General features: G+C 41.0%; 1 protein-coding gene across 2 annotated transcripts in view; it reads right to left on the bottom strand.

Annotated features, from left to right (window-relative positions):
• Positions 1 to 4,818: 4,818 nt before the first annotated feature.
• The window catches only part of POLR3B (RNA polymerase III subunit B), a 105,306-nt gene continuing 96,993 nt past the window's right edge, over positions 4,819 to 13,131 (bottom strand). For both annotated transcript variants that reach the window (XM_010996457.2, XM_064491681.1), the window contains exons 27-28: positions 10,205 to 10,378; positions 4,819 to 5,268 (exon numbers count right to left, since the gene is read on the bottom strand). In XM_010996457.2, coding sequence (XP_010994759.1) covers positions 5,139 to 5,268; positions 10,205 to 10,378 — 304 coding nt within the window. In that variant the 3' untranslated portion in view covers positions 4,819 to 5,138. The remainder of the gene's footprint in view (positions 5,269 to 10,204; positions 10,379 to 13,131) is intronic.

Below are 13,131 nucleotides of genomic sequence, written 5' to 3'. Positions count from 1 at the left end.
ACAAGTTCCCAGGTTGATGCTCATGCTGCTGGTCCAGGGACCACACTTTGAGGCAGGCTACCCCATCCCCTCCAAGGATCTGTCACCATTACTTAACCTTGAAGAGTACTAGTATTCCAGTTTCTTCAAATACAGTGTTCACAGCAGTCCCTATTTAAAGTATAGCAAATTCACCAAAACTCCATTCAAGTTATATTAAAAATGAGAGTATAAACTTCACCCCAGCACCCAATACAAAAGATTTTTGGATCTATCACCTGTTTTAATTTATTCACTTCTAGTCTTTATTAATGTGGATGATTGGGAGTTAACCAGACTTAAAATTTATATGCATGGAATGAGAGCTATTACCTAGACTTGAAAAACACTTTAACTCCTTTGATTACAGTCTGAGATTTTAGACCTGAGTGAAAATGCGACTTTCAGATTGTTCTGAGGATTTCTGCTGTGACATCCTGATTACAATAAATTTGATTTGCTGAAGCAAATCTCTTAATTGCTTCTGGGATCTGTGTCCGAAATCCAAATTGGTAGCTTGGCTTTGGTAACAAACAGTATACACTTCTAGATTGCCACCACTTATTTTTTTCCCCACTTAAAATGGCCTCTTAAGAGGCTTGACATTAATTTCCCACCAACCTTGGCCTCATGGGACTGATGCAGTAAAAATCCAACTGTTAGTCAGCAAATGAAACAAACTGCTTTCAAGACACATATGGAGTAAATATGGATGGTAAAGAGGTGCTACTTTTACAGTCACTTTTCTGACCATCCGTCTCACAAAGGAATGATTTACAGATCTCTCAGAAACTGGCTTCTCCATTACTCAGACGGCAGAGAAGCGGACGGGTCCAGCCACCAGCCCTCAAGTGCTCATTCTCATGTGATTCATTACCGCAAATCAAGGTGTTGGCCCCAAATGCTCTGAAGCAGCTGAAAACTATCCCATTATACAGCACCCACTCAAGCCCCCTCCCCCTTTACTTGACTCTCAGCACATGGAAGCATTTTGAGACCTGGTTCTGTGGGCTTCATGAAACTATTCTGGGACTCCCGCGCTGACCACGGGCCTCACTTTGATGTCGGTGGTATATGGTCGTTCCAGGGAAGTGTGTTCTCTAATCCCATCACCCTCCTTCCTCCCATCACCCTGAAACAGGGCAGCTTTCACAAATAGCTTTTGCAAAACCCTACAGTCCCTGCACTTGGCCTGGTTTCCAAACTCCCTCCTCAAAGCAAAGTTGAGGTTTGCTCTTCCTAACCCTTTTCTGACGAAGCTGGACAGGATAAGGCCAGTCCTGACAGCTGTCTGTGAGGAGTATGATATCATCAATGAAAACAGTAATAAGCATTGGACATATTACGTGCCAGGCACTGGGCTGAGCTCCTTAGATGTTTTAGCTCATTTAACCCTAGAAACAGCCTTAGGTGTCAGTACCATTATTTTTTTCCATTTTGAAGATGGATAAACTAAAACAAAGATAATATACTATATTTGGGGTGACAAAGCTATTAAGAGACCACCACAGGTTTAGAAGATATCTTCTTTTTAAAAACTTATTTGGTGAAGTATAACTTATATTCAGAAAAGTGAAAAATCCTATGTATAAGGTCAGTGCATTTTCATAAAGTAAACACATCCATGTAACCAACTCAGGCCAAATAAATATGACCAACATCTCAGAAGCCCCTTTCTTGTACTACAGTCACTAGCCACCCACTATGCACAGGAACTGTTACCAAGACTTCTTAGATGATAGACTAGTTTCGCTTATTTTTTAATTTAAATGGAACCAATACAACATATATTCTTTTGTGTTTAACTTTTTTTCATTATTATTATATTTGTGAGATTATCTACAACACTGTATGAGGCTTTTCATTGCCGTATTAGTATTCCACAGTGCAAACCCCCCACAATGATCAATTCCACTGTTAATGGACAGAGGTTATTTATAAGTCAGGGCTATTTCAATAGTGCTATTAGAAACGTTTCTGTACATGCCTACTGATAACACACATGTATCTGCTGCACACACACACACACACACCCCAGGAACAGGATTGCTGGACACGTTCAGCTTTAAAAGATACTGCTAGCAGTTCAGCCAGTGCTGTTATGAGTTGGCAAATGCATTGAGGAATATTATGGACTGAATCGTATCTCTCCAAAATTCCTATGTTGAAGCCCCAATTTCCAATGTGACTGTACTTGGAGATGGGGGCTTTAAGGAGGTAATGTTAAATGAGGTCACAGAGGCCCTACTTCAATCAGGCTGGTGTCCTATTACGGAGAGAAAGAGACCCAAAGCTCTCTCCTCACACACACTGAGGAAAGGCCAGGTGAGGACACAGTGAGAGGTGGCCATCTGCAGCCAGGATGGAACAGAGTCCTCACCAGAAACCAAATCTGTCAGCACCTTGACCTTGGACGTTGAACCTCCGTAACTGTGAGAAAATAAATTTCTACTGTTTAAGCCACCCAGTCTGTGGTATCCTGTTATGGCAGCCAGAGCAGACTAATACAAGGGGAGAAGTGGTGGAGAAGTTCGGTTCACCTCAACGAGCTTTCTTTCTATTTGGGATCTTGGCCTTTCCAGTCCTGGCGTCTTGGCAACTCCGAGCCCATACTTTTGTCTCCCCAGTTCTTTGGCTCTGACAAAGCTCAGGTCAGGGTTGCAGCCACTCAGTGGGTTTGGCCTGGCTTTTTTAAGCCTCTTGTCCCTGTGCCACTTTCAACCTGGCAAAATCTTGAGGGAAAAAGCGCTCCTAGGGTGGCCTGTAAAAGGTTACTCTAACATTACCGGAAATGGAAGTGAAAATGGTAGTTTTTAAAGCAAGGAACTTACAAATAACATAACAAAATAAAACTGTAGTAGGACTAATACCAATTCTGGCCTCTTTTTATTTAAGTATTTCTGAGTCAACTAGTTACTCAAATGTAGCATCTGCTAATTTTTGAAATATCTACCTAACATAATTTTTCCCTCTAAGAATAGTTGTTTGGAGCCCACCTTCCTAGATTTTTGTTAACTTAAGAGAACTGAGAATTTCCTAGATTAGGCGACTCCCCTCAAAATGCTCCGAACTGTCTGAATTGTTTTTGAAAAAATAAGTTTAAGAAATTCAAATACTCAGCAGCGCTTGAATAAAAAAAAAAAACTGTCATATTTAGTGACTGAAAAACAGAATCATGGATGAAACTCAAAGAAGGCCTCCACATCAGGAAGCCTGGCCTCAAGCCCATGCTGTTCCCCTATTAATGGTGGGGCACTGGGCAAGTTAGCCATTTAGTGGCTCAGTGTCTTCAGCTCTAAAAAGGGAATAATCACGATTGTAAAGTGTTCCCAGATCTCCAGGGCACAGGTAATCATTTTGCCCTGGGAGTTCCGTCAGCACTGCCGAGGGTAAGCCTTAGCACTGACTGTGGGACAGCGTTCCATGACTCGCTGACGTCTCGGCCTCCTCCACTGGGTTCAGAGCTCCTTAAGGCAGAGGCCATGTCCTGCTCTTTCTATCCTCAGCACAGTGCCTCACACAGGGGAGGTTCTGAGTGCAGCTCTTCCCAGGCTGACCCTCTGAGTGTTCACAGACATGCAGTGCCTCACAGGGCAGGGCAACAGCGTCTTCTGCAGAGTTGATAAGTGGAGTTGTCACATAATGGGAAAGTCAAAATCCCCCTACAAAACTCCTTAAATGGCCCACAAAGTATGGTACGTATACATTCAACCTAGTACAGTCTTCTTCAGGCACCATAACTTTTGAGAACGACAAAGCCGGGTGCAAGGAAGGAACCACTGGCAGAACCAAAGACCTGGGCATTCAAACGCCTCTGCATTTGTAAAGCCTGTGGAGCCCCTGAAGTGACTGGAGACGTGTGCTGACGGCGGGGAAGGTCTGCTCACCTGCAGCGCGTCCCTCTGTAAAGCCTCTAGGACTCTCATACCCAAGTGAGGGCTACTTATTGTGAAGGAAATGAAGTGCTGTCGAGGTTGGGTTCTCAACTCAGTGACTAGCCTGGCTCCCCCTTTTGGAGAGTCCCAGTACACGGTAGCTTGGTAAAGGCTCTGAAAAAGTCCTTGGTATGTTTAACTTGGAGACACCCAGTGTCTCAAACTTATTTGACACTGGACCTTGATTCTTGTTGGTGTATAATACCTATTAATATTCTGTGGGACATGTTCAATGTGACATGCTGGGAATGCAGCCTTAGATCATTACTCAAAGCTTTTTTGACTTACTTTATAAACAATCCCTAACACAAATATTTATCTGGCTTCAGAGCAGAACAATTAACAACAACTTAGAAATGGATGAAGAAGGTTGTCAGATTAAAAAGAAAGTGGACAGCTAACATCCTGGCAGGAATGGAAGGGATGGAAAATTTACAAAGTGTCTATGGAATTATTTTCAGATATTCAACAAATATTGCATGGTACGATCACGGAGGTTCAAATGAGTGGCAATTAGTCCTGAAGAAAAGGTGACATCTGGTAAAATTGCTGAAGATTGCAGGAAGATATTATCTTAACCAAGATTAGAATTTAAAAATTGGGTGTATAAAGGTAAGATTCAATTGTTGCGAACACTCACCCCTCAGAGAACCAGGTAAGAAAGCCTCCGCTTATCAGCCACACTCCCGGCTTCCCGCAGGTGTTTTTCCTTCAAATACCGCTCAGATCAGCCTCCCCCGACAAAGGCCGAGTTAATCTGCTCAGATTCTCCATGTCCTTCACGTGTCATAAGAATCTGGCATTTTATTTAATCCCAAACATTCTTTTTAAGGAGGAAGGTCTTTGTAATGAATAAATTTCAAGATACCAGAACATAAATAAAAGTTTATTTATCTTTTAGGTCACATTCACTTGTGAATCAAATTCAGAATACGGACGACAGACTTTGCTACAGTCCTCATTGTTGGTGTTTCTCCCATGGCCCGGACTCGTTGATCAGGGTTGTTCAGCCAGTCTTCTAATGTATAAAAAGCCTCTCCAACAATTTCGTGGTTCTTTCTTTCTTTTTTCTTTTTTTGAGAGAGAGAACAGTATTCACAGGAGCAGAAGTGGTCCTTATCCCTTCTGCTCCTCACCACTGTGGACACATTAGTTGTTCTCTTTAAGTAACCATCTTTCCCATCCTTATTCATTGTACTTGGACAGTTTTAACCTGGGGATAATGTTCATTGACTGCAGCTCCTGGAATAGCAGCTTGCAGGCATACGGAATGCGGAGGGAAGACACATGGCATGACGACTTGCAGTAATGGCACCTGAAACCCAAGTCAGTCATGTTAGAGGGACAGTAACTCAGAAACGGAGGCCGGTGTGGAGCAAGTGACGATTCACTCGACAAAATTCTATCACCATTCTACCAGATTCATCAGTTTTCTATTCCTCAGCGTTCAGTCACACTGTCACATAAGTATGTATGTGCCCCCGAAATAAAAAGAAGCATCCAAGGTAACAAAAGTAAAAGCAAAACGAGTATCACTCCCCCAATTGTAAAAGCACGAAATTTTAATCAGCTACTTCCACACTTCTAGGCCTTTCTCCTTAAAATACAGAATAGCTGCCTATATGCTTGTTATGAATGAGGCCCAGAAATCTGAACCATCTGAAAGTTACTCAGGTTTACTTTTTTGTTGTTGAAAGTGTTTTAAACAGATTCAATCCATCTCCATGTATTTGAAATGCATTTACTATGCCATACTATTCTAGGCAAGATGTTTAATTTGATTTCTGTCACTGAGATACTTGAAGTGTGATGGGAAAGATAAGACATTCATATAGAAAGGTGATGTCCAATCAAATGTTATTTATTTTTCCAGTGCTCTTCAAGCTTGATTACTTGTTTTTATTGGAAGCTACTGTACTTACAGCACATTGGCCTTTGTGCAAAACTAAAGAACTGTGTGTGTGCATATATTCCCATTTAATCCTTATAACAGCACATGCTCCTAACCAATGTGCCTGCCTATTCCAATTAGAATTTTCTTTTCTCTTCTTTCAGCAAAAGCCAGTGAACTGAATCTAGGTCTTAATCCATGGCTACAACTGAAGAAGAGTCCCTGGGGAGAAAGCGAGTTATTCTCTCAGGTTTCAGACCAAAATAGGTCCTCACCCTACATTTCAACAGTCTGGGGCAATAGGTTTCCAGTAGAAATCTTGAGACTTAATAGGTAGAAAACTACAACCTCCTAGTTAACAGAGGGGAAAGTGAGTGCAAGAGGAATAATAACTAAGGCTTAGAAGAGTCATTGCTGACTGGGAACTGGAGAGAGATTCCTTCGTGAATGAAAAAGGCCATTCTGGAGGGTAAGTAAGGCAATATGTATTAAACATGTAGATGTGCATGTTATTTGAGTAATCGCAAAAGTGGCAAAATATGTGCACAAGAATGTTCACGGTCACACTATTTATAACAGCATAAATCAGGAGATGGCTCACATGTCCAACAGGCAATTGGTTCTGTGATTAGAAGACATTTATGCAGAAGAATACTGTGCAGTCATTAAGTGTGATGATGTAGAACCATACTATTGAAATACAAAAGTGTCCAGGACACACTGTGGAGTAGAAAAAGCAGTTTGCTAAAGAGCATGATCCCAAGGGGGTCCTCAGATGCATTTCAGTAAATGTATGAAGTCCCCAAAATCGTATGTAATAAAGACTCTTTTGTGTGAGTATACGTTTTAATTATTCTGCTATTATCAGAATCTCAAAAGAATTTATGACTTTTTTTTAAAGAGTACAGAACTACTGGCTAACAGACATGTCCCCAAAAGAGTCACGAAAATGTTAATAGTTGTCATCTGTGGGTGATAGGAATTAATATGACTGTATTTTTTTCTTTACGTTTTTTGTCACTGAGTATTTTACAAAGAGCAGGGGTCACTTTTTGCAATCAGTAAAGCTTTATTATTTTAGAAAAGAAAAGCACCGAGGCTGAGAATTTGAATGTGGTGGTGAGTGACTACACAGACAAGAACTTCGTGAGAAGAGAATGCAAACAGGTTGAGCCATGATGGACTCATGCTTGGGCCCCCACTGGGGGACTTGCAGGGGCTCAGCAAGCACTGTGGAGTGTTTGATTCCATCGGTAGCAACGACAGAAACACAGTAAATGACCTTTTCCTAAAAGATTACCTACAGACCTCTTCAATGCATGACAGTTTAAGAATTACATTTTTAATGTGCCTAGGTTGATCTAATTTATTCAGGAATCATGTTCATGCTTTAATTAAATTGGAGAAGTGGATTTAACTGGAGCAACTTATTGCTGATTCTCCTGACCATTACATTACCCCATGACTTCAATACAAACTAATCTATTTAAATTTTCCATATGTACTGATTCATAATCCAGAAAGCCCACTAATCTTCTCTATTACTAAATATTTCTCCATCATTTAAAATGTTCCAATGCATATGTGTACAGATACATAGATGCATGTATATATAAACATATACACATAATAAAAATATGTAATTTTTTTCTCTATGTCTAGAAAATGTCCAAAGGAAGAAACCTGACCCGAACAGCAAGAAAACAAACTGATTTTTTAGGGCAAAGGCAGCAAAAGAAGGAGACTGTGGCTTCACATGAGGAATGGCTGTCCAGTAAAATGTCCTCTAAGAGCTAATTATCTTAATAGGGATTTTCTTTTCTCCACTGTTTTCCTTCTGGACCTCTCTTTTGTGACTTCTGCCCTCCGTGTCTTCTGCAGAACAACAGTCTTGCTGTAAACATCCCCATAGCAATGCCTTACTAATGTGCAAATCACTGACAAAAGGCCAGTTTCAAGGTTCTGAGCTGCTCTAATTACTCAGCCTCCATTGTGCTGTTCATTAAAGAGCGACTTCCTCCAACAAATGCCCGTGCTCCCTCCCACACAACCCAGCACACACGATCAGGTAACGACGGGAAAATGACAGCATCATTACGCTCCTCTGCCAGGAAGCAGCACGAGGAGGCTGCTAGACTACCAGACTGGATTAGGAATTTTTTTCTGTTGGCAACAAGGGTATAAGTAGGCCACTCAAAATCAGACATACAGTATATCCAGGCCTGTTTAATTACAGTAAAGACCCTTAAACCGTGTAACCTGATTTAGTCCTCTTTCAAAGGATTTCAAATACAATACACATTGAACACATGAGCTTCAAAATCAGGCACTGCCATCAGATGATCTCTAAATGAGACAGAAACGAAGCAGGAAAGGAGATATGAATTTAACAGAATAACGCTGAGATCAATTACTGCTTACACTGAGTTTCCCTGAGTATTCAGCGGAAGAGAGGGGAAGGTTTTCAAAGTGCATAAGTAAAGCTGGTGTTCTGCTTTATTTTTTCTATTTCTCTTTCTGCCTTTCTCTCTCTCTTTCTTCTTTGGTTGGGGGGCGGGGGCACAGGAGGGAATGTGGGGAAGATGGAGAAGAAAAGGAAACTCTTTGAAGTTTTCTGATCCTTATTCTTAATAAAATGACTTCTCTGAACCATCTTTTCAAAGTAAATTATTTAAAAATCCTTGTGCCAAATTTGAAGATCTAAGCATAGTGAAATTAGGTTCCAGGCATCTTCCTATTACACTTTTGTTGTTGTTACACAGCCAGGACAATAAAAAGCAAACTCAATATGCATTTCAAAAGACAAATAGACATCTCAGAATTGAAGCAACCTCCCCGCCCCGTGTCACTGATATAAGAAAAAGCCAGGCTAATGCATAGAATAACGTCACCCTATCTCTGCAACCTCATGAAAGGAACGAACTGCAAATGGCACCTCTTGTGTTAGTTTTTAAAATGAAATGATTTCACAGACAAGTCTAATCAACTCTTTTACACCAAAAATCATAAAATAATTGGCTAAAAGGTTTTGTCATTTAATGAGCAAGGTATATACTGTGTTCTAAGAATCCTACTCATTCTGGCTTTTGATCTGCTTTATTCACCATGAAGACTGGTAGCTTAGGAGGGCAAAAAGTTGGGGCTCTCTCTGGAAGGAGGCTTTGATGGGAGACTCGGTGGGAAAAAGGTAGCCCTTGTATTTCTCAAACTCTAGCCATGAATGCTCATCTGGGCCTAACTCTGTCCTTCGGAGGATGCACCCTCACCCTTGCCCAGAGAAAAGGGGCTCTGAGAGGTTGAGTGAGGGCTGATGAGGGAGCTGGGGCTGTTCCCTGTCCCTGCAGCAACTGCCTTGTATCTTGTTGGACCTCATTTCTAGCAGAAAAGTAAGAAGAAACTAGGGAACTACCAGCCCTCCTTCCTACAGGGGTATTTCAGGGCTCCAGATAATGACTAACCCTAAGCAGAGTGGCTGCTCTTTGGTGGTAGAGTGAACCATTACAATAAGGAAAGGGGATCTAACTACACAAACACCAACAAGAAATATGTAGCATCATCTTTTAAGCTGGCTTTTTTATCTACTGAACTCTACACAGAACTTAAAAACTTTATGAGTTACATAATTTACCTATTGGCAATCATCCATATGCAGGGTCAGTATCATTTAGCAATTATATTTTATTTAGCATCTACCAAGTCCCAGGCTGGAAAAGCAGGGGTAAACAAGACAGAATGTAATTAGAATGAACTAGAAGATAAGCTCCCTGTAAGCAGCCATTCATCTGTCTTATTCACCCCTGTATTTCTGGGGCCTAGAACAGTGTCTGGCACTTAGCAGATTCTTACTGTTTGTTGAGTGAATGACTGAGACAGACAATGACTCTGTCTTCATGGAATTCACAGTCCAAGTGTAAAGCAGAGAGAGTACAGACAAGGTCCTGGCTCTGTCACCAATTTACTATAAGATCTAGGGCAACATACCTGGCTTTTTGGGTCCGAGTTTAAAAGCGAGCATTCAACACAATCTTCATAAAAAGTTTCTAGTTAAAATATGCTGTAATTCTGACATCTAATAATGAATCTGCTAGTATCTTTATAGGTAAATTGTGTTATAAAAGGTACTTGAGATGCTTCTTTAAAAAGAAGATAAAACCTGTATTCCCTGGGAGTTTAAACTCTAGCAGTCGTAGAAAGCAGAACATTAGGTAGACAAACTAAGCATGTACATATAAAATTCCGAATTCCAGGAATGCCTGGATGGCGAAGACTGGCGAGTATGTGGTGTGATCCAGGGTCAATCCCCGGACAGTGATTTAAGAGGCAAAGGATGTGGTACGAGAGACATGTGGTATCCACTTACCAGCCAGAGTACCCCAGAAGTCCGCACTGCCCACAGACATCAACCTCAAAGGCATCACTTGAAATCATTAGTCTCTCTAGCAAAAGCATACTGGCTCCATAACCGATTAAACAGTCACGTTCCATTTCTCCAAGACGCAAACCACCATCACGAGATCGACCTTCAGTGGGTTGCCTTTGAAACAACAAGTTAGACAAATGTGTCATTACTATATTAAACCAAAAAAAGCAGCATCACGTGCTGGATAAGAGCACAGGGCTTTAGAGCAGGGCTCAAGTGGATTCAAAGTGCTTTTAGACAGTGACCAAAAGCATGCTGCTCAGCCTCTCAGCCTCATTGTAAAAGACATGTAAGAATACCCATCCCAAAGAGCCTTAAATGAGAAGAGATGTAACACTAGGAGTTGCTATATTAGTTGGAAGTAGTAATTACATAATATTATATGATGCAATAATAAATGAATATATAATCATATAAAACAGCAGTGCTAGCATTACTATCACCATCTCTATCATTATTATCAGGATAGTACAGTCCTCAAATCAGGGTAGAACGTCTTTTGAGTGTTTTCAAAGATGTCTGAGTTCTCTATTATTTAAAAGCAGAAAAACCAAGCAGAATGGACTATGGAAGAAACCCAGGTCCCCCAGCAGTTACTGCCAGGGCTCCAGGAAGGAACTTTATTATTAAGAAGTAAATTAAATAGGGAAAGAAGCAGATTTTTATAAAATTTAGAATAGATCAGGAATCATCTGGAAGAACAGTGTAACTAAGGCAGGTGGGAGGCTCCCCAGAGGCTGGGAAAGTTGTGTCTGTCCCATTCAGGTCCTTCCTTCCTTGTATGACAACCGAGAAGCTATTAGTCCCCCTGAATGGACACTCTGTGGTTTATGTATCTGCTGGGCTTGACAATATCTTAAAAGGGTAAGAATCCAAGATCCAGAGATGTAGGTACAATTAAGGGATTCTGAAACAACTCAGGCAACCCCATCTAGGTTCTGATGAAAGGAAGAGAAGAGAAGAGAAGAGAAGAGAAGAGAAGAGAAGAGAAGAGAAGAGAAGAGAAAAAAGAAAAGAAAAGGAAAAGAAAAGAAAAGAAAAGAAAAGAAAAGAAAAGAAAAAAGAAAAGAAAAAAAGAAAAAAAAGGGAGCTCCTTGGTTGGCTGATTTTGGAGTGACAGTTCTTACAGGGAGTCTGAGAGGGAGGAGTGGGCCATAAACCTATTGCTTGCTTTATTCCACAGCATCTTTTGATATTTGTTGTTGTGGAAAGTTACAGTGGGAAATCAACTTAAGTTGTAGATTATCTGCTGAAAGAAAATTGACATATGAAAAACTTACAAAATAAACACACTGTAGTGGACACTTCATAACTGAGTACAACATCTACATGTTTTTATCTGGGGTGGGAGTAGGGGGATCCCTACACCTGTGGTCACCAGACAAGTAAAGGTGGTCAGATCACATGTGGGCAGAACCCCAAACTTGGATTTTAACCAACTGAGATCCATGACTACAGACAAATACACTCCAGGCAGATTCATATGGAATACACGAAACGAATTCTAAAGTAGTAACTTTTTTATACAACAAAGCAAGAAAAATAGGAAACATATTTTGAAATGTTACTCTGAAATAATTTTGGATGTTGTAATTGAAATGGAAGTTCTAAAGGGGATGGCACTCAGGGAAAGATGCTCCTAACGCAGGTAGGGTCTCATTACTGAGGTCATTACTGCCTTAAGAATCTCAGCTTCTCTTCCCTCTTCTGCAATTTTAAGCACACGTATGCCTGTCTTTTCAACAGGCATGTGCATTTGCTCAGTTTCACATGGTCAAGGAATTAAGTCATCTATACCTCTCCCCTGGTTTTAAAAAAACCCAAACACTAGCTGCTTCATCCTCTGCCCCCTGCCCCTGTACTGCAACACCCAGGCAGTGCCAGGGAAAGTGGGCAGGGAACTGCATGTATGCTGAGCCTCTCCCATGGATCAACACTGTGTACATTCTATGTTCAAACATCTGACATTCACTAGCCCGCTGAAAAGTGGGTATTATTCTCTTCTCTTCATATATGAGAAAAACCGAAGCTAAGAGAAGCTAAGCCATCTCTCCAAGGCACCTGGAAGTGCTACATGATGGAGATGAGTTCACATCTCTGTCTACCTGGCTCCATTGGGCCAAACTCTCTGGCAGCCTCGGCAATGCTGCCATATTGAGCTGGGTAACCCTCTGTGGTGAGGGCTGTCCTGTGCATTGCAGGATGTTTAGCAGCATCCCTGGCTGCTACCCACTAGATGCAGTAGCTTCCTCCCCACCCCCCAAGTTGTGACATCTCAAAATGTCTTTAGACATTAAAAAATCGCCCCAGTTGAGAACCACTGTCCTAGACTATGCTTCTCCAACTATAAAATGTAGTACTAAGAACATGTGAAACTTAGTATTTATAATTCCCTTTCCCAACAATTATATCCATTCACCAACACACAGACACTATGCTTGAAACTGAAGAAACACTGGCCAATGGGGCACATGTGAACCCAAACCTCCCAGAGCTTATTCAAATAAGCATGCAAATACACACGCCTTATGCTCTAGTAACAGTTTTTAAAAATGATAGTTGTGGCTTGGGCTACTGAATAACATTACGTATGTGTCTTCTGTATACACATGGGAGCATGCAGGTGTATCAATATGTGTGCGTGTAAAGTGTATCTACATTCCTATAAATGAACCTTTTTGAATGGGACGATATTTGTAAACTGGTACACAGTAAAGGACTGTCAGGAGACTACTGGCAAGACCTATGATGGGCTTGCTCTTGTGTCTATGAATTGATTTTAATTGGTTGCTATTTTTTTCATGTTAATCAGATATACGTCATTTTTGTTGATGCCTAACATCCCAAATTTTGACTCCTGCCTATTG

The sequence above is a fragment of the Camelus dromedarius genome, chromosome 11 (assembly GCF_036321535.1).
Source record: "Camelus dromedarius isolate mCamDro1 chromosome 11, mCamDro1.pat, whole genome shotgun sequence".
Classification (NCBI taxonomy): Eukaryota; Metazoa; Chordata; class Mammalia; order Artiodactyla; family Camelidae; genus Camelus; species Camelus dromedarius.
This window is presented reverse-complemented; position numbering and strand designations above follow the sequence as displayed.